At 39.8% G+C, this 27816-nt stretch overlaps 1 protein-coding gene across 6 annotated transcripts in view; it reads left to right on the top strand.

Annotated features, from left to right (window-relative positions):
* IntS1 (integrator complex subunit 1) overlaps positions 1–27816 on the top strand; it is a 132847-nt gene that overhangs the window by 25772 nt on the left and 79259 nt on the right. For all 6 annotated transcript variants that reach the window (XM_083112665.1, XM_083112669.1, XM_083112668.1 and 3 more), the window contains exons 4-12: positions 2760–3016; positions 3441–3576; positions 11268–11464; positions 13046–13208; positions 17567–17848; positions 19604–19717; positions 20364–20510; positions 21563–21738; positions 23152–23304. In XM_083112665.1, coding sequence (XP_082968791.1) covers positions 2760–3016; positions 3441–3576; positions 11268–11464; positions 13046–13208; positions 17567–17848; positions 19604–19717; positions 20364–20510; positions 21563–21738; positions 23152–23304 — 1625 coding nt within the window. The remainder of the gene's footprint in view (positions 1–2759; positions 3017–3440; positions 3577–11267; positions 11465–13045; positions 13209–17566; positions 17849–19603; positions 19718–20363; positions 20511–21562; positions 21739–23151; positions 23305–27816) is intronic.

Genomic DNA, 27816 nt, shown 5'->3' with positions numbered 1-27816 from the left:
CGATACCCTGTCGAGGCACATAGTGATTCGGATCCCACTTCCAGCTGTAGGTCCATTCCAGATTAGTTGTAGTGTGCTTAAAGTGGATTTTAAAACACCAACTCAATCAATCAATCAATCCAGATGCAACTGATTTGTTCTTGATAAATTCTTCTCCGTAATACAGTAACTCAGTTCTGTGAAATTCTGTTTTAGAGGTGAATTTTTGTAGGTTCCGCAAAATATAATTTAAAAACGTGTTAACGAAACCAAGTTGTACGTAATTTGTTTATACGTAATTCGCCCTAATTTTCAAGAAATACATTTCATTTGTACGTTCTGAAGCTTCAACAATGTACCAGAAGTATAAATTCCATGTCTTTACAAAACAAAGGGCGAGTTTCGTATACAAAAACAATATGCGGGCATAGCTGCGGTCGGTATCGAGTTACGAAAAAGACGAACAAAGAAGGCAAAGAGAGGCGGCATGAAATCAAAGAACGATTTGCCACAGTTGTACATAACACAAGATGCATTTTCTTTTGTAGGTAATTATGATACGATTCAACACAAGTAAAAAGATGCCGGTAGCTGACGCTTGCAATGTACCATAATAAAAACACAACAGAGGTTCATTCAGTGAAGGTTTTCGGTTGCTGTGTAGAGTAGGAAGATAAAATGTTTCATGCTTGCCAGAATGTAAAATTCACACGAGAAGTTAACGTTAACCTACAAGAAACTTCAGATTCAAACTTCTAGATTCGTTAATTTATCACTTTACGACGGAAATAACATATATTAGCATACTGATACGTACGTGCTTAATTTCGCATGACGTTTTATTTTTTCCCGAGGTTGCCAACAGCTAATTAGCCTGTCCGCCTGTTTGTGCGAACGTGGCAACGCAGAAAACCCCTAGCCACATGGCAGCCAACAAGAAGACAGAATTTGGTCACGTTCTGCGTTCTGATTGCACACTGCTTCTTATCGCGTCGCGACTGTAGTGCACACAACCTCTTATTCAAAGCTAAAATTGAAAAGGCATTCATCAAGAACATGGATGAAATGTTTGTACAAAATTACATAAATGCATTATCAAAGAGAAAATTATGAATCACACACACACACACACATATTGTAAGATTCCACTTGCATTAAACTTTAATTTTGACTGCATTCCTGTTGTATATTTTTTCAGCATTCAAGGAATAAATACATTTATGCTTACAGGGTGGTCACAAAGTGGGCGTACCCCCCTTTGTTTCTGATACTACAGTGATTGTTGTTGTTAATAACGATTTGATCATGTATCTGATAGTTCACTTGTCCAGGACATTGGTATGGAGACCATCATGACCGTAGCACAGCTGTATTCTATGTCATGTCCTGGCAGATGTTTTGTGGAGATATTCCGGCGTCACATCCTGGAGGGCATCTTCGACAGCTTATCGCAACACATTCAGTGTGTCATAGCGGTGCTTTCGGACTCGCTCCTTGATGAAACCCCAGAGAGCATATATATACACAACAACAATTAAACATACTTTCCGACGAAAAACCAGAGGTACGCCCACTTTGTGATCACCCTGTATAGATGAGATATTTAGGTATACTAGTCTGTTATATACCAACACTGGATAGCCAGCCCCCATGGTGGAGTGGTTAGCACATTTTCCTATGACACCAGGGGTCACGGGTTTGAATCCCGGCCTGGACACGGATGTTTGTGAGTGTCGATTCATCAATATCATCACTCGTGCCCATCTTCACAATTAGCCAAAAGTGACACATAAAGTGAAGTAAAATAAAGCAAATCAATCAATCAAACCAAACAGGATATTAACATATGTACTTCTCATTTCATCTTTATTGTGCACTGTTAAATTATGTAATATTGTGGACATGTGTAAATTCCTGATACTTGTGAGTAATTTGAAATTGTGTTTGCAGATCTAGTTCTTTTTGTATCAGAATTTTCTGTTCTGTATTAATTACAAAATGTCAGTGTAAAAGACATGTGTGTTGTGAATTAACGTCACTCAAGTTGAACGTAATGATAATGGCAATTTTGCTTAAGTTAGTAGTACCTGTCAATCTTGTATTCAATTATAACATAGGACTGTTGAAAATATTAATATATTGAAATTGTTCTGACATTTGAAAAAGTGAAACTCCAATAGTGGCAGCACTGAAATAACGTACCAAAAGTAAGTATTGATGCTGTCTTTTTCATATTGTGGTATCTGCAATGTTCCAGTATCTTTTGTACTAATGATACTAAAACTACAGTATTCCCTGTATTTTTAGTATCATTGGCCTTTCGGTTTTCCCATTAAAACCATTATCTTCAATATTTCAGCACCTTTGCAGTGTTGCAACATTTGTAGTATGTAACAAATATCCTGTATACCAACAGCTCTGCCATGTCTCTCTCAACAGACCAGAAGATATGATAATATTGCCAGGTTCCACACAATGAAGCTGCAGTGGTCTAGTGGGTAGGGCATCTGACTGGGTTTATTTCATAGGGTGGATGATCTAAGGTTGGAATTTTTCTAGCCTTGTCCCTGTATAAAGCAGCTCTGGGCTCACCCGTCCTCAGGCAAATGGGTACCTGGGGGCAGCTAGAGCATGGAACTGATAACATCACGTCCTAAAATGTCTAAGATTGAGAATGTGTAGTGAATGAATCAGGGTTGCCATATATCGTCAACTAGAGTGACTTGATTCCAGTTTTTTTTTCATATGACCTTATTCAAATTATCCATTTATACTTACAGCTGTATGTGGAGGATTCACTTGGAGAGAGAGTATGGGTTGACCACATAGAGTGCAAAGGATTTGTGGATAACATCTGCACTGCAATCAGTACTCGTGTCCCTCCAAAATCCCTGTTGCTTGTTCTTGGCGGGAGATCGGATTCATGTCCCTCTCCAACTGCGATCGGGACCAGTGGCAACACTGACGAGGAGACAGAAGGGGAAGTTGGGCCTTCTTCAGAAGCCAGTTACGATGTTGACATTGGGGTCATTCCAAGGTAATATCCTAGTTGATATAAACCATTGATATGTCTTTGAAAAGTTTAGCCCAAGACTAAGCATACTAATTGGTATGCTTCAAAGCCAACTACTGATTTACACAGAACTTTTATTTTGCAATTTTCTTAGACTTGTAATCTTATCACTCATGGTTCTGGGTTTGAATCCTGGCCTGAACATGTTCCTTTGTGAGTGTATCTTCATCAATTTCATCTAATCATCAAATTGTCTCTGTTAGTCACAAGGTGACAGAAAAGTAACGCAAAAAAAGATAAATATAAATTTAGGAAAGATTCAGTCAATCTCTACATATTTTTAAGACGAACATTTTAGATTTCAAATTTAGTAAAATGCTTTGAAAATTATTATTATTATTTTTTTTTTTTAATATATATGGGTAGATTATTATTGTTAATTTTGCAGGTATTCAGGTGTGCAAGACATTGTTGAGCAAACTGTAATGGATGTTATACGAGAACAACTTAATAGACGCCAGCCTCCGGATAATATTACTCGCAACTTCTTAAAACTTCTGTCTTCCACATGTGGACTTTTGGAGGTGAGATTTTATGTATATATAGGTATATATTATTGGGCAGAGAAATTTAGCATTGTTATGAAATCAGTGAAACATCCTAAAATACCTACAAGCACCAAAATAACAATAAAAATAAAATGTTATATGTACAGGGTGTATCATAAGTAGGGCTTGGACATTGAGGAAAAAATATTTTTTTTCCTAGTGTCCGAAGATAAGGCCCAACATAATATATGTTCATTTTGGGTCATTGTAGTCCAGAAAAAGGTGGGTTTTATTGGTCCTTTTGTGCCTTTTTCGGCATTTTTTTTTTTTTGCTTATTGGTGGTTCTTATAGTGGAACCACAAGGAAAGAAACCTGCGCAGACCCCATCGCACTGGCGGGTGGGGGAAAAAGACAGGGAGAAGGAGACTTCAGCCCGGCTCACGTTAGTGTTGCCAGACCTATTGATTTCTCGGGAGAATTCCTTAATAAACTATTGCTATGGAACCTCCAACGGCTTGCTCAAAAACACATTTCCTGCTCATCTTACTTGAACATGGAGAGGAGAGGTAGAGTAGAACTCCACTCAGCCATGAAAAGTGCTGTTTGAACTGTGAAATTATGCCAAATGATACTCAATTGTGCTAGGATATTATTATTATTTTATTACTATTACTACATTAACATTACTATTTTTAGATGGTTGTATTTTATCCCACCCGAAAATCTATTTCTATTTTAGTTATTTTACGTCGCTTTTGTGCCTCTACGGGTAAGTACGACAACATGGATCAATGAAAAACTAATTAAATGGATGGAGTGACACAAACACAGTGAAACGTCCTTGCCTTACTAGGTAGAAACACTGACTTCGTAGCGTGGGCAAATTATTTTATACATGTATGTGTGTGTGTCTATTATATATTAAATGCAGCAACATAGAGGCAGCATAACTGACGAATGAAGCATGTGAGTGTTAATAACAAGAAATTTGTTAGAGAACGAAGCGGCATAGTTCAATTACAAAGGAAATAATGCACCCCCTCCCCCGTAGTTGCTTGAAAATACTTAATTTTCTATCCTTAATATACTATTCTATACTTAAATACTTAATTTTCTACAAAATTATATAGCGGCATGGACGTCCAGAAGGAAGTGCCACTATGGTCGCCACCCCTTCCCCTTCTGGGAAATGAATGTTGACAAAAAAGTACCTATTATTTCAGACGTATGAGTTGATTTCAGTCGCAGTAATTAACATCCATTATTATAATAGGGATGTAGGAACGTGATAATTTCAAACTCAAGTAGTGTTTTCTGAGAGGGCAACATTATTACGGGGTAATATGCCTCGTTTACCCGCCTGATAAAAATATATTGTTTCCCCCTCGCTGGAAAAAATCTGCAGACATCCCCTTGCCCCCCCCCCCCCCTAGTGCGCAAGCCTATGCCGCCCCCAGAAGGTCGTTCATCCGCTACTTTTAGATCATCGGATTTTGTAGCAGATCTTCTGGTTTTCCAAGGAACAATCTCCCGATTTTTTTAAGTCTGACCTGGCAACACTGCACCGAGCACCGATAACGGCAGGGAAGATGCGCGAACACTTTTGAGGGAAAGTTTTTTTCCTTGTGGTCGAGCTATAGCCTTTTTTTAGGTCATAACGGCTTTTTTTTGCATCTTCACCTTCTCTCGACTACGTTTTTACTGCTCATTCTCACTTCGAATCATCATCAGTTCATCACCTCTTAAACATCCTTTCTGTAGTAAAGAAATAATAAAAAAAATATATATATTTGAACCATCCCTGAAACGAGATAGAAACATTTTTGGACTACTGAAGCAGGTACGATACAAGGTCCTTTAACCGTAACTTGTCGAGATGGTCGCCCGGCAAGTGGCAACTTTCTCTTGTTTTGAAGCTTTCAGCATGGTGTATATGACCAGACAGCACGTGCCTGCAAAGATCTCAAGTCAGATAAGGAGGTGCCGCACAGAGGAAGGGGCCAGGGAGATTGTCTTCAGACTTTATGTTTGACTTCAGTTTATGGAAGAAAACCAGACCGTTAACATGCCTAAAGGAGGCCTAGTAAAGCTTCTTTTTTGCAACAGCTTGTGTCTGAATTATGGAGCGGAGGTGTTTTCCACGGATGGAAGTATTCTTTTGTGGAAGTATTGTGAGGTGAAAGTTAGCGCAGAAAAGCCGTTCCATGTCCAACAGCATGTTGGGCGTGAGAAACACGTGAGGGCAGCTTCCCGAGCCACAGAGAAAGGAAATCACAGCTTCTGTTAGGACAAGGTGGTAGTGAATATTCTAGGCAGTCTCCGTTTTACAAAGACCTTTGCAGTGCCCTAGTTAGAGCAAATATCCCATTAGCAAAGATAAACAATGAATCTTTCAAAAAGTTTTTGGAACAGTATACAAATCGTAACATTCCTGACGAGTCCACCCTCCGAAAGGAGTACGTGCACCGTTGCTATGAAGACACGATTGAAAAAATTCGTGACTACATTGCGGGTAAGTCGATTTTGGTGTCCATTGATGAAACATGTGATGGAGTGGGTCGCTCCATTGCAAATGTGATTGTTAGCACTTTAGAGGAAGACAAACCTGGGAAAATATTTCTACTCGCAATGGACATCCTGGAGAAAGTGAATCGCCAAACTATTTGCCAGCTGTTTGACAGAAGCCTCTTTCTGTTGTGGCCACAGGGAATAAAGTATGACAATGTTCTGCTTTTTCTCACTGACGCAGCACTATACATGGTAAAGGTGGGAAAAGCAATTAAATCGTTTTATCCCAAGTTGGTTCATGTAACCTGCCTCTGGAATGCTTTACATTCAGTGTGTGAAGAAGTGCGAAAAAGTTTTCCAGATTTTGACAAACTAGTGTCCAATGTTAAGAAAGTTTTCTTTAAATCTCCGTATAGTGTGTGCCATTTTCGTGAGAATGCCTCTGACATACCTCTACCTCCGGAACCAGTTCTGACACGGTTGGGTACTTTGTTAAGAGCTTGCATGTATTACTGCAATCATTTTGACATGATTAAATCTGATTAACAGCTTGGATAGGGAAGATGCTGCTTCCATAGCCACGTCACAAGATCTAATGGCTAAACCTCAATTGAAGGGCAGTTTGGCATACATTAACAGTCAGTTTTCTCATTTAGTGACATCCTTGAACTATCTTGAAAAACGTTATGAAACCATTCATTCAGTGCTCTCAAAGGTGAGTGATGTACAGCAACAATTGGAACAATGTGAAGGTGAAATAGGAAAAGCCGTCAGCAAAAAAATGAAACTAGTGCTTGAAAAAAAAACAGGGGTATCAAATTATGTGCAAGATAAGTGAAATATTGAAAGGAGAAAATTTTGATGTGAGTGTTTTTGAAGAGGAATTTTCACCACGAGATCGCACTTGCTTCAAGTATGCACCCTTAACATCTGTTGATGTGGAGAGAAGTTTCTCGATGTTTCGCAACGTGCTGTCTGAAAACCGACGATCCTTTACACTTAAGAACCTGTAGATGACTATTGTGATATACTGCAGTGCCACCTGAGGTAAGGTTTCCGAAGTCATATTTCTGTAACCCTAGTGTGGTTAGGTCAAATATGATTCTCCAAATATGATTTTTCAAATTATGTTAATTTGAAAAATGTATAATGTCTGAAAGAAGATGCATTTCATTCATATAGTTTTTCGCACTGTATGTTCCATACCACCAGAATTTTGCATTTTTTTTATTCATAAAATATGTAATTAAAACTGAAGTCATTAATTAATTTGGATCACATTTATACGTCCTTTTTTTTTTATATTTTGAGGTCTTTTTTTTGGCAATTTATAGGTCTTCAACTTCCGAGCCCTAATCATAAGTAATAGCGCAAATTGACACAGTTGAATCTACATGTCGTCCTAGTTGGTAAAATGCTAATAATGTGTGCGAATGTGTGGTTAGAAGCCATCACTGATTGCATTTTGTAAACACCGATGCTTTACTCCTTGCACATCAGAGTATGTGGTACATGCATGATGGAGCACCTACACATTTTGCTGTACTGTGAGACGACATCTAACATGCAGATATCATCAAAGATGGATAGGCCGAGCGGGCCTGTACCCTGGCCTCCAAGATGTGTCTGGGGTCACCTGAAAAGCGTAGTGTACAACACTCCCGTTGACATGGTTGTAGAACTGGAACGGAGAATTGTACATGCTTGTGACCAATTCCGAAATGGACTGGAGGTGTTCGAAAGAATTCGAAACTCAATGCGGAATCGCGTACAGTATTGCATCCAGATGCAAGAATGAATCTTTGAACACCTCCTTTAACAGGGATGAGTGTACAGTAATTGTAACATACTAACATAGTACTGTATTCCTTGTTAAAGTAAGTAGAATGTTCAATAAAAGCAATGAGATCTCCAATGATCTTTCTTACTGTATTATTAGCATTTTACCAACTAGAACGACATTTACAAACAATGAAGTCAGTGGCGGCTTGTAACCACACATTCGCAATTGTCTCAAAAACGGCTCGTTTGCGAACCCATGTTTACTGAGACTTTTTAGCTTCTATTATTGCATACTTTCAACTGTGTCAGTTGCGCTATTACTTATGATACACCCTGTATATCCCTTTGAACTAATACTCATTCTGATAACAATTGTTATACTGTTTTTATTGATAGTAATACTTGAAGTGTCTCGCTTGTAGTTTAAGGTTCTTGTAAGCACAAAAACACATTTTTGGACATGATGTTTCGGGAGAACACACTCTCCCTTCATCAGACATTTATTCTTGGTTTGATTAATGTTACAGTTACAACAATGTAGAACATTACATAAAAATTGTGCTTCTGTGCTTGTAAGAACCGTAAACTACAAGATAACAATAAATGAACATAAGTGAATTACTAACTATCCACGAGACTTACTTTTAATAATGGTTCTATTAATTTTGGTGGCCCCTGGCAAATTCACGTACATATACTACCATGTCTTTCATTCGTCAAATTGTGAGATAACAGTTTGTAAAAATTCCATTACAGCAATAAATTTCCCCTGTATGTATTCAAACCATTATATTCTCTAGGTAAAAAAAAAAGGTAAAGTGCCCCCCTGTGCATAGCACCATGCCATGAAGGCGTATAGGGGGTGTGGGGGTAATGCCCCACACTTTCTTGATCCAGTCATGAGTCGGGTGATGTGATCAGCATCACGCCCCTGGCCCCTTTACCCCCCAGGGTTTCCCCCAGGTACCCATGTTATTCGACGCTGGGTGGGTGCCGGGGCCGCTTCCATCATTAGAAAAGTTCCCGGATTTGAACCGGCCTGGGATCGAACCCGGGACCTTTAGCATGGTAGTCATACGCGTTACTGACAGCCACCGCACTGATTTTTTTCATATAAGAATACTAATCTTACCAGATCCAGCAAATATCAGTTTTATCAGCATTTATGAACCATCACACTATTCCATTGTTTGGGCATCATTTGTGATTTATATAAATTACAAGAAAGTTGATTAATGTATAATAATAAAAAAAGAACAATTGGCAAAAAACTGACTTTGATAACATGAGAATGATTAATATGGTGACTTTAACCACTAATTACACTTTTTTTTTTTTGCATCCAACAAATTAATGCAGTCTCTTTTTTCTAATTTGTGTCTTTATAAGCAGTTTAACATGTTTCTTGAATATGTTCATGTTTTGAGAGAACACACTCCCTTCATCAGATTTTTTTTTGTAAGATATTAATTTTTATCTCTTAAATTTGTACAAATAAATGCCTGAAAATGGGAGCTTGTGTTTTCCTGAAACGTTACGTCAAGAAACATACTTGCACAATAATAAATTGTTTTGAGTTTTTATTTTAACCACTTTACGCACAGATAGGCCAAGCGGGACTGGAACTACAGTTTAACCCTTTCGTGCCAGTAGACGAAATATTCGTCACGCATGGAAATTCCCCAAGGACGGGGCTCATTTGAAGCGAAATGTAACATGTTGGAAAATGTTTTGTTAAAAATGTTGTAATAACACGAAACATGCAAATGAGGGCTCGTTTTATTCAGAATTTCCAAGTGTTTCATTCATATCTTTTCGTCTCATCTACCAGAATATCAAACATTTCACTGCTGAATAAAGAACTGAAAGCTTGTAGAGGAGTTGGATTGTTCGCAATGGCACAAACTCTTACACCTGGCTGTCCTGTGAAAGTCAGAACATTTGCCCCCCCCCCTCTTCACTTTTTCCCACTGCACTTCACTATCTTCGCCCTCTTCTAATTCTTCTTCATCTTCATCTCCCCCCTTCCTATTCTGGTTCTACTCGATCATCTTCTGGATTACCCTGTATAGCATCTTCTGAACCACCCTGTATATCTTCAACCTCTGTTTCATCCCCCGTGTCAAACGCCTCCTCCAACAAGTCAAGAATTTCTCCTGGCCTCAGCCGGACCCTATGGCCTAGTGGTTAGCACATCGCGTTGCGACGCCAAGGGTCCCAAGTTCGAATCCTGCTCGGGCTTGGTTGTTTGTGAATGTCCATTCATCAATTTCATCATTTCATCACTCATCCCCATCTTTGCAAATTAGCCAAGACGCACAAAACGCGAAGTAAAATATACTCAATCAGTCAATTCTCCTGGCCTCAGAGATGCCATCAGACAAGACTCTTTTCCTCGCGACAAAGTTCACATTCACGCAATCACTTTCACGGCACGAAAAAAAATCAGAACGAAACTCCCTGCCTGCAAATGTGCCTTCCTTTCCACCCACGCTTCTCCCCTCCTCTTGCTCTCCCCCCACCCTGTAGCCTGCACAGCTGCGGAAAGAACTGTGGGACAAAGGCTTCCCTCCCTCTCCCCCACCCCCTAGCTGCACAGGTGCTGCATAGAAACCACAGGACAAAAAAAGCTCTAGTCCCATTCCTCCTTCCACAGCTAAATCTACTGCATAGAACTGAAAGTTGTTTACAAATTTAGAGCCGGTGTCCTTTTTAAACCAGCAAAACAATCAGCCTGGTGACAGAAGAATGACGCCAGAGCCTACTCGGCGATGACAGCAGATGTGAGGTGAAAGCTTTGAGATTAAACCCAAGAAGATTCCGTGTGTTTTTTTAATTCGGTTTCCTGTTTATTAAACTTTTATTACCAAAAACATTTGTTTGAGTTACTTCTAACATCTATAGGCCCCATCCTGAAAGGGTTAAAGTAGTGTCTGCACCAGTGGTATTGAACCTGGGACCCCTTTATGACAAGACAACAATGTTACAATTATACCATTGGTGAGTCCAAGAATCATAAATTAAATACAGAAACTCCACAATGCAAGCAATATGTAGTACACCCAAGAAGTTATTTAGTTATGTCCCTTTATTTTAATCTTTCTAATCAATTAAATACAGTGGAACTCCAATTTTACATTTTCCCTCATTATACAATCAGTGTTGATGGTCCCAATATAGCAAAATGTTACAAAATTTTCCCCGATTTTACACTTTCCTGCATTTTAAGTTTTTTCACCTTGGTCCAGTGAAATAACATAAAATCGAGGTTCCACTCCCCTCCCGCTCTGCCTCTCTGGTTCTTCTTGTTTTACAAATTAGCTGCTTTTCAGTTGCACCATTCGATTATAGAACATCACTAGGGTAGTTTTCTAGAAGTAGTTTTTTTTTTTTTTTCATAGATCACAAAATAATTCTATCCTCTTTTTAAATCCAGGTTCGTCTTATTGTTGCACCCCGGTTAGAGATGTGGCTGCAAAACCCTAAACTCATGCGAGCGGCACAGGAGCTGTTACTGTTTGTGTGCATGAACTGCAGTACCCACTCACAGAGAGATGTCGAGATCATCAGTCATTTGATTAAGATTCGCTTGAAAACCAAATCTTTTATCAATCTGTACCTGACTGGCATCAGGTAAGCTCTCATGGTTCTAGTTTTTCTGGTAGTATTAAGCTAGGGTACTAAAAGATTCTTTGAATTTCTTTCATTTGGTCCTTGTCCCAAAATTTCAACATTTCAGTCCTGCTTCCAGGGCTTCCTTAAGAGTTTGACGTGAGTTGGAACATTAAAAATGGTGCAACAAACCAATTTGAACAAAGGGGGAGGTTAAAATATTTAAAGAGATGAAATGGGAATTTTACAGTTTTGTGCCAATTCACAAGCTTCCTTAGATACTTTCCTTTTTCCCCTTTATTTTATCTAGTTGGAAGGGTGTCTGACTGCCCAGGTTTGATTTCTGGGGTGGGTGATCTAAGGCCGGAATTTTTCCAGCCTTTTCCCTGCATAAAGCAGCTCTGGGGCTTACACAGCCTCAAATGAATGGGGGGTAGAAGCAGTCGGAGTGTGGTGCTGATCACATCACCTCCAAATTGCCCCAAGATTTTGAACCATCAGACAACCATTTAGGTTTTCGATAAGCTCCATCTGAATAAGAACTGCACTGGCTAATCTTACAGGCATTCCTGTCTTATTTTACTATTTAATGTATCTTGTTCAGTTCAATACAGTTTCTGCATTGACTTCCCTATTTTCTTGTACAATAATAAAATAATTTATAATTGGGACAAGAGAGATGCGGTAGTATATAAATACGGAGACACTAGTACTCACTTTATCCGCGAAACTGTTTGTTCTGCTTCGTTCTATTCATTTCAGTGCCCGCTGCCACCATCCTTGTTGGAACTTGCTGTACTGTTGCTTGGTGTACGTCTTTTGTTTGTAGTTCTCTGGCTGCCTTTAGGTGCGCTGTTGTTAACCCAGGTGTATACGATGCAGAGTGCGAATGCAAGGCACATTACAGAATGCAGGTCCATCAGATCTGTCAATGAAAGAAAGAATCCAACAGCACCTAACATTCGAAAGAAGCCCAACCGACCACTGGTCTTGCTAAACATACAAATACAATAGCCATAAAATTCAAAAAGGTTCAAGGCGAACACACTGCCCACACGGTCGTAGACACCAAAATCAAGCAAACACATGCCATAATGCACTTCCTGCACAAGCTAAACATCATTAGTGGACAAGCGCACCACACTTGGATTCCCCTACTACAACAGTTATCGCCTGGAAATAGCAGACGACACGGACCCAGATGCACAGTTAACAACAGTGCACCTAGCGGCAGCCAGAAAGCTACAAACAAAAGACGCACGCCAAGCAACAGTACAGCAAGTTCCAACGAGGATAATGGCAGCGGCAACTGAAATTAATAGAACGAAGAAGAAAAACAGTTTCCCGCATAAAGTGAATAAAATTATGTTAATATCAAATCTTGACTTTTGGCCCACCCTGTATATAGCACTTGTATCTCAGGTGTGCATTTCAGAAGCCTCGGTTCAAATCCTGGGTAAGGCATGGACATTTCAAGGTATTTCTTCTTTCATCTGTTTCATCGACATCTATCATCACCACAGTGTAAAATACAATATAAATACAATTCTGCTTTTATTTTTGAATTTTTATGTTGTGTTTATCCTTTTTCTTTGTTTGTAGAGAACTGATTGCAGCTCATCCTGACAACCTAGCTACTGTTTTGAAACATACCATATACAATGAACTGTCAACGTCTCGAAATCCCAACAATATGGCTATTCTTGGAGTCATGTTTCAGGCAGCACCTGACCCTGCTGCCTCCACCCTCGCAGATGTTTTTCAGGTTAGCTTCAATTTTTGTAATATTTTTCATCACTGAAGAACTTCAAAACGGATAATAATGTTAGCTTATCTTGCTTTTTATTTTATTTGCTTGTTTTCTTACATTGTGATTGTAATTTTCATTATTTCAGCCAAGTATTCTTATTCCTAACATTTATCCTAGTGTTGAGCCAACACTCCTGGTAAAACTTTTACAAAATTTTCAGTGATAACTAGGGAGACAAATTTATGGTAAATAAAAACTGAGGAGAGCGGTAAATAAAATGTTAGATCAGTGGTATATACCAGCGGTGGAAAAAAATAATTGGCACACACTTTTTCATCATGAGAGGAAACAACATACAAAAGAGCTATAAATTGATAAACTATTTCATTTTTATATACTGTACACATACACAAGTACTTCGAGATTTGAACTGCAATTGCCAGTAGCGGCGATTGGGTGGGGCAAGGATAGTTTACTTTTCTTGCTAGACAAGGCTTAGTATTTAGAGGCAAAGAAAGTGGGGACTCTGCACTCCCCCCCCCCCCCCCGAATCTCCGCCACTGGTAATTGCACTGAAAAAAAGAAGAATTTCACCACAGTCTCGCTGTGCATATATATCGGGTGGTCCAAAAGTCCCGGAACGGTCACATATCGTGAGAAATACACATCCAATTGGAAAACGAAAAAATACTTGTTTAATAAGTGAAAGAAAGCTATTCAATGATATCACACTTGATTCCCCACCCCCGCCCCCTGGGGGTGGGTGGGGGCAACTGTGAAATTTTAAATGGAAACCCCCATTTTGTATTGTAGAATCGGAAAGAGGACTTCATTCCCAGTCCAACCAGCCTCCTAGCTCAATTAGGAATGGAAGATAAAACGTTCTTCAGCTGCAAGTGGTAGGAAACTTTAGGCAAACGTTTCATTACAAATCGACAGTTTGCACGCACAACCTCGATTGCCGGTTTTTGCGTATTTTCTACTTAATTTGATGATATTTCACGGTTATTCGCGAAAAAGCGTTCATTTCGTGGAAAAGCACACATTTCGCATTACTTCGTGAATAAAACTCATGCATATTTCATCGTTGGGGGTGTAGTTACGTGCAGAATGTTCAAAATTGCATCTTTTTTTCACATTTCGCGCATCGCGAAAATTCAATGTCCCTAGTGATAACACAGGTCTACCAAAAAAAAATAATAATAATAATTTAGTTGCCAAAGATTTTTGAACAAATTTATATTATTTTGGTTGTGCTGAATCCAAGACAAACAATAGTTTTGCCAAGTTTCATTACATCCATAGATCATTTCATTGTCTGAGTATTAAGAAACTAAAAACGGGGATCTTTGATGGACCTCAAACTCGTAAACTCATTAATGATTCAAATCTCAAATTTTAAGAATGATATTAAAGCTTCTACATGATTCAGTTATGTCTGAGTTGTCAAGAACTTCTTTGGCAATCACAAACATGAAAACTATGAAGAACTGGTGCAATGCTTGCTCACAACTTCAAATATTTTGTAATTAGTATGAGCATAAAGATAAATTTCGTCCAAATCCTCTTCGACAGTTTTCCAGATAATCTTGGTGATTTTAATAAAAAACAAGGGGAGAGGTTCCACTAAGATATAAAGGAGATTATGGGGGAAATATTTCAAAGCAGATGGGACAGATACGAGATAGCAGATCAATGGTGGCAATTAGGAGGGGTGTGGAGGACATTTCCCACCCCCTTTTTGCCTCCGCACTGTAGTCTCTTAACGATAAGCCATGTCTACTAATTGAAGCTAAACTGTCCTTATACCTGCCCCCCCCCCCCTCCTCCCTGTTTTGGTACCCAATCCTCGCTGGTGTGGCAGGCTATTGCTGGGATCTTCAACGTGATTATTCTGACACCCTACACACAAGAAAATTTCAGAAACAACTTTTTTCTCATCATTAAGAGTGATATATAATGAGATTTCATGCTTTTTTTAATGTTTTTTAAAGGACAACCATTACTAAAATTACTGGTATATTCAAAATCACAATTGCAAATATACCTTAAAATTTTAAAAAAAGTGTGTTTACCAGTGTAATTACTATTCATAAAGGATGTGGCATAGAAGTGGAATTTTTGAAATGCCACGAAACTATTACTACATTTTATTTTTTAACATATACGAACACATCAACTACATTATCACACATTGTCATTTGAGAAATATGCACAGTTATGTTCATATTTTGAAAATTTTGTCCTGGTGGTGACCACTATTTCGTCGTTGACACTTGGGCAATTGGCGACTGAAATTGTTTCTGCTTCAATGCACTTCCCATACATTCAAAGTTCTTTACCCATATCTTGATTTGCCGATAGAATAGGATCATGTCTCCCGAGATTAAAACGTTGAAAATAACATCTATATTCTCATCCTGCAGCAGCAACGGAGTATCCATCTTTATAGAATGTCCTCGCAGCTACAGCATGTTGAGCACTGCTCCAGCGATCCATGTCTGTAAGGGGTTTTTCAATACGCGATCACAGTTCAGGTTGGCCAAATAACTAGAGGTTACAGCAATTTTTAGTTTTTCATCAGCGTCAACTCCTCAACTGGAGGTTAAGTGGCTGTGAACTTGATCCGTGCTTCATCTGGAGGTCAGCAAGATGACTGGTAGTTTCGAACAAACATGGCTGCCTCATTGGAAGATCGATCTTCACTAGACTATTTCTCATGCACATTGAACGAGAAATAATGAAATAAAAATTTACATTGGTGCAAAAATAAACGTGTTGTGCTTGGCAGAGTTACAATGAAGTGAGTAGTAACAGGCAGAACAAAGGAAATTGTCGCCCGACTTTGATTTGTGTACACGCACCGAAGACATCTATCCTATCGTGAAGCCAGTTTCCAAGTGGCAAGTTGGTGTAGTGGATAAAGGCAGTGGCTGGTAGTGAGTTCCATTTTATGTTGCGAGTTCGAGTCCAGCTGCAGACCATATTTTTTTATATAGTTCATTTATCACGATTTAGACATTAATTTTATATTTTATTTTGCGCAATCTTAAAATAAAAAATTATAAAAATTGTAGCTTGGAATATCGTCGAGTAGAAATACTGTGTAAAAGTTGGCTGCAAAGTTTGAATGTTCAATGAAAATATTTAACTTCTCTGTGATGCGACGTTCTCCCGGGTACGGTACGTGTACAAACTGGGAATAAAATTTTAGTCAATATACGTGCAAAAGCCAAATGTGCAGTAAGTTTTTTCTCCTCATGTGTATTTATTTGTAGGAACTAAATACGTAGCACGTTAGGTTCTGTATTTTTTATGTAAACAATGAATTTCAACAACCGCATGTGCCTTATTGTAGTTCTACCTTTTCACACCAGGCAAAATTTGATTTGAATTTACAAACCTAGATGGCAGTGGGATCAAATTTTTTTTGTTATTTTTACATTCAAAAACCCGGTGTTTGTTAAGACTGGAGGTGAACTCCAACTGGGGGTTGGCTGACAAAAAAGTTGACCAGACATTGAAAAACTGGCCCTTAGTGGCATACATTACTGATGCAATCAACAAGTGTTGCCAACACCATTATAGAAACTTTCCCACATCCTGTACATAAGGATTCAATTGCAATTATGCCGCCACAACAATGATTAAAGAACTTCCATTTAATCACAGAATACACATTTTTCATATAATACTCCTGCAAAATGAAAACTTGGGATTTTGCATAATTTATAGGATAAATTAGTGCATGGGGAAATGTCACTTTGCATTTTTACAGAACTCACAATATAGCCAGCCACTGGAGAGGATTGCCGATTATACTTTCCCATACTGACACCTCTGGTAGTGACCACTTCTAATACAGAATTATTTTTTTAATAATAGTGGCTAGAAATAGTATTATGCCATCAGCATCTGGTCGGCCCTTGTTTATCTATATATTTATTATTTTAGAGCTTATTTTGGCAGCAAGTACTCGAGTTAGGTATCCTATGTTTCGAATTGTGGGATATGACATGCATGGTCTCCATCACTGTTCATTCTCATTATTGCAATTAGCCCAGATTGTTTCATTAACACAGGTTGTGGCATCTGCACTACCATCTCTTTGTTAATGAAAGATGGTTCTTCGAAATTAATTGAACAACAAGAAAAACAGCAACATGGATATACAAGACTTAACCTACAGAATATTTTTTAGCACAGATACTGTTCCCAACTGTGGACACTACTTGTTCTGTATTTACTCTATATCCCTTGAGGAAACATTGCATATTTAAAAAGTCAAATCTACTGTTATTAGTCCTAGTATATATTTGAATAAACGAACCATCACAACTCTGCACTCACTTTGTGCATTTTTTTCCTTCCAGGAATTGCTGATGAATCGAGATGACTACCTTCGATCGCTGAGAGCTCTGCTTCGGGAAGTTGTTCGAGTTCTGAGGCACGACATAAGTTTAACAGCATTGTGCCGAGGCCTGATGCAAGAACGGAGTGACCAGCTGTACAAGGACTTTGAATACAAGGAGCGGATGTTCGTGTGTATCGCAGATCTTATAACTCTGTGTGTCTTTCTTGCCATTTCACCATCTGTTCGGGAAGCTGCGAGTTTATTGGCAAGGGGGGACAAGAGGGAAGTCAGTGTGCTGCAGGTGAGATTCTTGGATTATTGTTTTTTCAATATATAATCTTTCCCATTAGCTATTCAATTAATATTGTACTGATAATTTTAGGAAATGAATATTACAAAACTTGTGTTGTGTGCACATGGTAGACTTTTCTTTCTGGGGGAGGGGGCTCTTCGATGATATAGTGGTAATGTTGTCACCTTGCAATCAAGGGTTTTCAGGTTTGGTTCCCAGTAGAGGCATTGCATGTTGGTTAAGATCCCACTGTAAGCTGTGTCTCAATTAGCCTATCTTAGCATAAAGTAGACTTACTTAAAAAAAAAAAAACTAACTTTGTCACTATTTTTAATGTACGATCACTGTTCGGAGTCACGAGTCAGTACGAGGGTTGGTGTGAGTTTCCTTTTCGAAATTGCGCCCGTCACACACCATACACCGATTCCAGCGATGCACTAGCTTCTCAAACACATGTTGCAGACCATTTTCTGAGAGTCGGTGTAAGGTAGTGGATGTGACAGCTTTCACTTCCTGTCTGTGCTAAACTTTCTTCCGCTTAACTCTTTCGTAAGTGTTGGAAACGCCCAGAAATTGCAGGGTGCGAGGTCTGGGCTGTATGGAGGATGGTCTAGGGACTGCCCACCAATTTTCTCCAAAGTTGCCATAGCTTGCCGTGCCACATGTGGCTTAGCGTTATCTTGCAGGAGAAACCATTCTTCATGAAGCAGTTCACGTCTTTTTTTTTTTTTTTTTTTTGCAAATTGCTCCCTTTGTGACAACTTGCTACACCAGCATTCAGTTTAGCTGCCAATTCACGAATCGATAAACGTCTATCTTCTTTAAACAATGTCTCTGCTTTCACAATGTTCTCATCATTCACTGGTGTTGACGGACGCCCACTTCTCGTCTTATCCTGCACATTGCATTTACCTTCCTTAAAATGCTTCCACCACTTGAATACGGCCAATCTGCCCATTGCTTCATCACCGTAAGTTTCGTTTATCATCTCAAACGTTTCCTGGCCACTTTTGCGTAACTTCACACAAAATTCAATAGCGATCCTTTATCTGTGTCTGGTAACTATCAGTATATCATTCTCATCCGCCATTGTAATACACTCTGCAGTTTGACTTTTATAGCGAGCAAACAAACAACAGCTGCACGTTGGTTCACTTGTACATTAACAAAGCACCCCACAGGCTATCTTCATGTGCAACAATCACAGACTCGGCTTACACAGAATCAGCGCAGTGTTGCCAATCTACAAACTTTCGGAACCTCCCTTGTAGTTACGGTATGTTTAGAAAAAGTTTTCTTTACCCTCCATTAAAACCAATAATACTTAGCATATTTTAAAGCAAGTGCACCTGTATTGCTAATTCTAAAAAGTTATGTGAAAACTATGAACAATGTTTGGACTCCGTTAAAGTGTTGCTGGGTATTTTTGTGGACTCAGCAAGATATCGATTTGAAAAAATATCAGCTGGTGTGGATTGACTGAATGATTAATTGGGTTTTTGTTTTAAGTTCACTTTATACGTAGATAGGCTAATTGGGTCTGGGCCTACAATTTAAAGTGGGATCCTAACCTCTATGTACCTTCACCAGGTATTGAACCCAGGACTCCGTGATTACAATGTGACAACATTATCACTAAATCATCAGGATAGCCCAGCTGGTATTGACAATTAAATTTTAACCTATATTGTGTGATATTGATACCTGACATTTATATAGCCCTATTCCATTACTCTACATTTGATAGTTCATCTCATTTTTCAGACGTTCCAGATGCAGGTTGCCAGCATACAGAGGGATGCTGTTTATTGGCTGTATGAAATTGTTCCAAAAATGTACAAACCAAGTCCGGCAGATTTTGTGCATGCTTTGCATAAGGTAATGTTTATAGGTTTCATTGGTCTATTGAATTTTTTGTCATTACAAATTTAATGATATAAAAGCTCAAGGATTTATGTATTCATTCTCTGAATATATATAACCAAATTGCTTGGACAAACCTTTTCTTAAGGATAGCATCACTGAAATGTACATTAAGGTTGGTGAAGTTTTTTTTTATCTTGCTCTCGTGTAAAATTTAAAATCAAATTTCCACATACTTATAAATTTTAACATATAAGTTTTCCTTTGAAAGTGTATCATGTCTATATATCAGTTTTACTTTAAAGCCCTCACAATTTCATCATCAGGGAGGAAGGGAAGGAAACACAACATGTATGTCATCAGCTGAACGCTTTGCTGATTCCACCACCAGATGTACTTGTGTTTGTGTGCAGGTTGCATACATTTAATTCATGCACAACATTTTTGCCTTTACTGTGGTGTGCCAAATAAAATAAAGATTACCAAAACCTCTATAATTTTTATTATTATTGCCTGGACTTATTTTTACCCCTTTTTAACATCCCTTTCAACTTCATTCTTCATTAATTTATTATCCTTTATTATATTTAATTAACTTGTATCCATTTTTAAAACCAAATTACAAATATCAGGGACTTAATTTTGTTAATTTTTTTTTCAGGTCCTCTTCATGGAGCAGCCCGAGCAGTATTACAACAAAGATAATTGGCCAATAGAAAGTGATCGTCCAATGATGCTGAGGTTGTCTTCTGAAGTTCCTGTATTGCAGAATACCCTATTGAGGATATTTATTATAGGGATTTCAAAGGTATGTCTGTAGCACATAAGTGCAACATGGAGAAACACTCTGATGTAAATGCATTCATTTGTCTTTTGACAGTTGTAAGAAATGGTTATTTTAAAAATGAAATGTCAGAAGGATCAATTGGGATAATGCAGGGTAATTCAAAATGAATGGTACGAAGAAAAACCATACCGAAGACTGCTGTAATGAATGCAATTCACAATTATCGATGTAACATGAAAGGTCAACTCATCAAGTAACTTGGTACACAAACTACACATTTCTACGGACATTCACAGATGTTTCATGTGGGCACAAATAAAATTACAACATTCTTGACAGATGGCCATCCTGTTATTTCTCCCTTGCATAAGCATCCCATTTCCTCAAACTGTTGCACCCACCTTGCGATGGTGAGGTGCTTCTTTGGCAAATTTCATCCGGAAATGTCTCTGAACAACTGTTACTGATGATGTTTTTGCATATTCTAGCACACAATAAGGTTTTTCTTTCGCTGATGCTGTCATTTCGGATGACGAGCTTGTTTTGAAATCTTGAAAGGTAAACTATCATGTTATAAATACGGAGAAACTAGTACTCACTTTTATCCGCGAAGCTGTTTTTTCTTCTTTTTCGATTAATTTCAGTGGCCACTGCTACCATCCTTGTTGGAACTTGCTGTACTGTTGCTGGCGTGCCTCTTTTGTTTGTAGTTCTCTGACGCACGCCAGCAACAGTACAGCAAGTTCCAACAAGGATGGTAGCAGTGGCCACTGAATTAATCGAAAAAGAAGAAAAAACAGCTTCACAGATAAAAGTGAGTACTAGTTTCTCTGTATTTATATACTACCGTGTCTCTCTTTTCCCAATTATGAATATCATAATTGTGAATTAAATTCATTAGAGCAGTCACAGGTATGGTTTCTTTTTGCACCATTAATTTGATTTACCCTGTATATTTATGATCTTGTGGCATTGTCTGCTTTACTCAAAGACACACAGTAAAATTTTAAAATAATTTCACATTTAAGATGCCTATACAACGTAAATACCATTGTCATATTTATTTATTCCAGGAACACCCTCTCTCAGCCCCTGATGTTCTGGAACTAGCAGATCAGCTGTTGAAAAGGACTGCAGCACTACCGAGTGAAGGTTTCCCAATGCTGGAGGTTGACAAGCTTGAAATAATTGATCTCATCTTTAACTTGTGTGCATATCACCATCCAGAAAACATTACTCTACCTGCAGGGTAAGTTCCTCGCAATACTTGTCCAAATAGTATCCCAGTTCATAGCAATACAGCTCAGTTGTCAATAAATTATTTAATAATCACAGAACTTCCTTTAATCTTATTTCAAATTAGTGAAATAAAATAGATTTTAAAAAAAGTAAAATTGGTTAACATTAATGTCACCTCAGTGGTCGACCACATATAATGTTGGACTCGTGATATTATCACGGTATCAGGTTTGACTCCTGACATGGTTGTTAGTATGTGAGGATCCCTTCATCAATATCATTTAATTACATCATTCATCATCATTATCGTGATTAGTCTAATTAGGCAGAAATATTATGTAAAATGCGATATGAATTAAAAATTTGTGGATGGGGAAGATTTATTGATAATCTCCCTAAAAATTTGCGGATGGGGAAGATTTATTGATAATCTCCCTAAAAATTTGCGGATGGGGAAGATTTATTGATAATCTCCCGATATCAGTTCATATAGGCATAGTGGTTTATCAGTAAAATTGCTCATAATTTTACCCATCCAATATTTCTACCAATAGCCTGTAAGTTTGTGAATTATTCAGTTATTTTGTTATAGCTATGAATATAAAGCTATAATTCCTAATCTTTAGCTTTCTAAATCCCTCAATCTTTTCAAGCAAACCCTATTACAGACACCTGATTACATATGGATTTGAATTAACCATTCAATCTCTTCATGGAACATTCATAATATTTTGTATTTGATGGAAACATGAAATGTGAAGTCTGCTGTAATGTTCAGGTGTGAGATACATTTTCCTAGCAAGAATAGAGTTTATTTACAGATACAACACTTTTCTGAAGTCTGAATTATTTTGTGAGTTATGCAAAATTGCAGAATATTGATTAATTTTACTGTAAAAATTTGAGTAACAAGAATTGACTCCTTTATACAGGAATATACTTCATAGTCTGATAACTACATAAAATGTGCTATTTGAAAGTAAATATTTATTTTGTGCAATGGATATTGTTTTTAAATCAAATTTAAATTATATTCACCATTCTAACACCAAAATGTCATTTTTATATGCCGCTTTTGGTCCTGAAATATGAGTTTTTCTACTGAAAACTTGATCTTTTATTCACCACAAATATGTGGTACTAATAATCAAATATCTAGTCAGTAGATTATCTATATCTATATATTTCATGAAGTGGAATCTCAGTTTTAAGGTCCTCTGGGGATCAAGCTGAAAAAATCTAAAATGCAGGGAAAATGTAAAGTCGAGGAAAATTTTATACTATTTTGCTGTGTTGGGACTATCAAGATTGAATTGTAATATGGGAAAATGTAAAATCTGGGTTTCACTCTATTGATAGTGAGTTATCTTTCTTTTGTGTCTGTTTTTGTGAGTAAATGAAGTGTAATATACAAATATTTCAGGTATTGTCCACCACAGCTGGCCATTTCAAATTTGTACTGGAAAGCTTGGGTGATGCTGCTGGTGCTTTCAGCCCACAACCCAGCTACTATTGGAAGCGAGGCATGGAGCAAGTACCCCACACTTCGCACTTTCATGGAAATGTGTATTACAAAGTAAGTGGAATCCTACTATTATATTTTTTATGAACATGTCTTGGTTACACTTGGCACATTAATTCAGCTACAAGCACTCTAACAAATGCAGTGTATGTAACCATTCCTTGATATGGTGTGTCAACTCCTAGTATAGACTTTAGTGTATATGCTTGTATGTGTATGAATGTTCCACAAATGTGTCATTCTGCGAGTCACATGAATAAACTGAGCACCTACTGATTCCTCAAGCTTTTTGAGCACATTTCCCATTCCATATGACTCAAAGAAAAAACACAGTTGCTCACCCAGGAACCACCTGCTGCCTAAGGAGTACCTGTTTCAGTAGTGACCGAACTACATGCTGCCTCAGGGAGTACCTGTTTCAATAGTGACTGAACCACCTGCTGCCTCAGGGAGTACTTGTTTCAGTTGTGACTGAACTATGTGCTGCCTCAGGGAGTACCTGTTTCAGTAGTGACTGAACCACCTGCTGCTTCAGGGAGTACCTGTTTCAGTTGTGACTGAACCACCTGCTGCCTCAGGGAGTACCTGTTTCAGTTGTGACTGAACCACCTGCTGCCTCAGGGAGTACTTGTTTCAGTAGTGACTGAACCACCTGCTGCCTCAGGGAGTACTTGTTTCAGTTGTGACCAAACCACCAGCTGCCTCAGGGAGTACTTGTTTCATTTGTGACTTAACCACTTGCTGCCTCAGGGAGTACTTGTTTCAGTTGTGACTGAACCTCTTGCTGCCTCAGGGTGTACTTGTTTCAGTAGTGACTGAACCACCTGCTGCCTCAGGGAGTATCTGTTTCAGTAGTGACCGAACCACCTACTGCCTCAGGGAGTACCTGTTTCAGTAGTGACCAAAACCACCTTCTGCCTCAGGGAGCACTTGTTTCAGTAGTGACTGAACCACCTACTGCATCAGGGAGTACCTGTTTCAGTAGTGACTGAACCACCTACTGTCTCAGGGAGTACCTGTTTCAGTAGTGACCAAATCCACCTTCTGCCTCAGGGAGCACTTGTTTCAGTTGTGACTGAACCACTTGCTGCATCAGGGAGTACTTGTTTCAGTAGTGACTGAACCACCTACTGCCTCAGGGAGTACCTGTTTCAGTAGTGACCAAAACCACCTGCTTCCTCAGGGAGTACTTGTTTCAGTTGTGACTGAACCACTTGCTGCCTCAGGGAGTACTTGTTTCAGTTGTGACTGAACCACTTGCTGCCTCAGGGATTACTTGTTTCAGTAGTGACTGAACCACCTGCTGCCTCAGGGAGTACCTGTTTCAGTAGTGACTGAGCCACCTACTGTCTCAGGGAGTACTTGTTTCAGTAGTGACCAAAACCACCTTCTGCCTCAGGGAGCACTTGTTTCAGTTGTGACTGAACCACTTGCTGCATCAGGGAGTACTTGTTTCAGTAGTGACTGAACCACCTACTGCCTCAGGGAGTACCTGTTTCAGTAGTGACCAAAACCACCTTCTGCTTCAGGGAGCATTTGTTTCAGTTGTGACTGAACCACTTGCTGCATCAGGGAGTACTTGTTTCAGTAGTGACCAAAACCACCTGCTGCCTCAGGGAGTACCTGTTTCAGTAGTGACCAAAACCACCTGCTGCCTCAGGGAGTACTTGTTTCAGTTGTGACTGAACCACTTGCTGCCTCAGGGAGTACTTGTTTCAGTAGTGACTGAACCACCTACTGCCTCAGGGAGTACCTGTTTCAGTAGTAACCGAAACCACCTGCTGCCTCAGGGAGTACTTGTTTCAGTTGTGACTGAACCACTTGCTGCCTCAGGGAGTACTTGTTTCAGTAGTGACTGATCCACCTGCTGCCTCAGGGAGTACTTGTTTCAGTTGTGACCAAACCACCAACTGCCTCAGGGAGTACTTGTTTTAGTTGTGACTGAACCACTTGCTGCCTCAGGGAGTACTTGTTTCAGTAGTGACTGAACCACCTGCTGCCTCAGGGAGTACTTGTTTCAGTTGTGACTGAACCTCTTGCTGCCTCAGGGAGTACTTGTTTCAGTAGTGACTGAACCACATGCTGCCTCAGGGAGTATCTGTTTCAGTAGTGACCGAACCACCTACTGCCTCAGGGAGTACCTGTTTCAGTAGTGACCAATACCACCTGCTGCCTCAGGGAGCACTTGTTTCAGTTGTGACAACCTTTTGCTGCCTCAGGGAGTACTTGTTTCAGTAGTGACCGAACCACCTACTGCCTCAGGGAGTACCTGTTTCAGTAGTGACCAAAACCACCTGATACCTCAGGGAGTACTTGTTTCAGTTGTGACTGAACCTCTTGCTGCCTCAGGCAGTACTTGTTTCAGTAGTGACCAAACCACCTACTGCCTCAGGGAGTACCTGTTTCAGTAGTGACCAAAACCACCTGCTACCTCAGGGAGCACTTGTTTCAGTTGTGACTGAACCTCTTGCTGCCTCAGGGAGTACTTGTTTCAGTAGTGACCGAACCACCTACTGCCTCAGGGAGTACTTGTTTCAGTTGTGACTCAACCACTTGCTGCATCAGGGAGTACTTGTTTCAGTAGTGACTGAACCACCTACTGCCTCAGGGAGTACCTGTTTCAGTAGTGACCAAAACCACCTGCTGCCTCAAAGAGTACTTGTTTCAGTTGTGACTGAACCACTTGCTGCCTCAGGGAGTACTTGTTTCAGTGGTGACAACCACCTACTGCCTCTGGGAGTACCTGTTTCCGTAGTGACCAAAACCACCTGCTGCCTCAGGGAGTACTTGTTTCAGTTGTGACTGAACCACTTGCTGCCTCAGGGAGTACTTGTTTCAGTAGTGACTGAACCACCTGCTGCCTCAGGGAGTACCTGTTTCAGTAGTGACCAAAACCACCTGCTGCCTCAGGGAGTACCTGTTTCAGTAGTGGCCAAAACCACCAGCTGCCTCAGGGAGTACTTGTTTTAGTTGTGACTGAACCACTTGCTGCCTCAGGGAGTACTTGTTTCAGTAGTGACTGAACCACCTGCTGCCTCAGGGAGTACCTGTTTCAGTAGTGACCAAAACCACCTGCTGCCTCAGGGAGCACTTGTTTCAGTTGTGACTGAACCTCTTGCTGCCTCAGGGAGTACTTGTTTCAGTAGTGACTGAACCACCTGTTGCCTCAGGGAGTACCTGTTTCAGTAGTGACCAAAACCACCAGCTGCCTCAGGGAGTACTTGTTATAGTTGTGACTGAACCACTTGCTGCCTCAGGGAGTACTTGTTTCAGTAGTGACTGAACCACCTGCTGCCTCAGGGAGTACTTGTTTCAGTTGTGACTGAACCTCTTGCTGCCTCAGGGAGTACTTGTTTCAGTAGTGACTGAACCACCTGCTGCCTCAGGGAGTATCTGTTTCAGTAGTGACCGAACCACCTACTGCCTCAGGGAGTACCTGTTTCAGTAGTGACCAAAACCACCTGCTGCCTCAGGGAGCACTTGTTTCAGTTGTGACTGAACCTCTTGCTGCTTCAGGGAGTACTTGTTTCAGTAGTGACCGAACCACCTACTGCCTCAGGGAGTACCTGTTTCAGTAGTGACCAAAACCACCTGCTTCCTTTTGGGATCACTTGTTTCAGTAGTGACTGAACCACCTGCTGCCTCAGGGAGTATCTGTTTCAGTAGTGACCGAACCACCTACTGCCTCAGGGAGTACCTGTTTCAGTAGTGACCAAAACCACCTGCTGCCTCAGGGAGCACTTGTTTCAGTTGTGACTGAACCACTTGCTGCCTCAGGGAGTACTTGTTTCAGTAGTGACTGAACCACCTGCTGCCTCAGGGAGTACTTGTTTCAGTTGTGACTGAACCTCTTGCTGCCTCAGGGAGTACTTGTTTCAGTAGTGACCGAACCACCTACTGCCTCAGGGGAGTACCTGTTTCAGTACTGACCAAAACCACCTGCTGCCTCAGGGAGTACTTGTTTCAGTTGTGACTGAACCACCTACTGCCTCAGGGAGTACTTGTTTCAGTAGTGACTGAACCACCTACTGCCTCAGGGAGTACCTGTTTCAGTAGTGACCGAACCACCTACTGCCTCAGGGAGTACCTGTTTCAGTAGTGACCAAAACCACCTGCTGCCTCAGGGAGCATTGTTTCAGTTGTGACTGAACCTCTTGCTGCCTCAGGGAGTACTTGTTTCAGTAGTGACCGAACCACCTACTGCCTCAGGGGAGTACCTGTTTCAGTAGTGACCAAAACCACCTGCTGCCTCAGGGAGTACTTGTTTCAGTTGTGACTGAACCTCTTGCTGCCTCAGTGAGTACCTGTTTCAGTAGTTGACTAAACCACCTACTGCCTCGGGGAGTACCTGTTTCAGTAGTGACCGTTTACTCTGATTTCGATGTGAGGCATCCTGATGGCATAGTGGTAACATTGTTTCAGTGTAATCAAGAGATCCAAAGTTAAATATATCAGGTGTGAGCACATAGTGATTCTGATACCACTTTAAACTTTAGGTCCAGTCCTGATTATCCTTTCTGTGCATGAAGTGGACTGAAAAACAAATTCAAGTAAAGAAACCATTTC

The sequence above is a fragment of the Lepisma saccharinum genome, chromosome 26, assembly GCF_977018435.1.
Source record: "Lepisma saccharinum chromosome 26, izLepSacc3.1, whole genome shotgun sequence".
Lineage (NCBI taxonomy): Eukaryota > Metazoa > Arthropoda > Insecta > Zygentoma > Lepismatidae > Lepisma > Lepisma saccharinum.
This window is presented reverse-complemented; position numbering and strand designations above follow the sequence as displayed.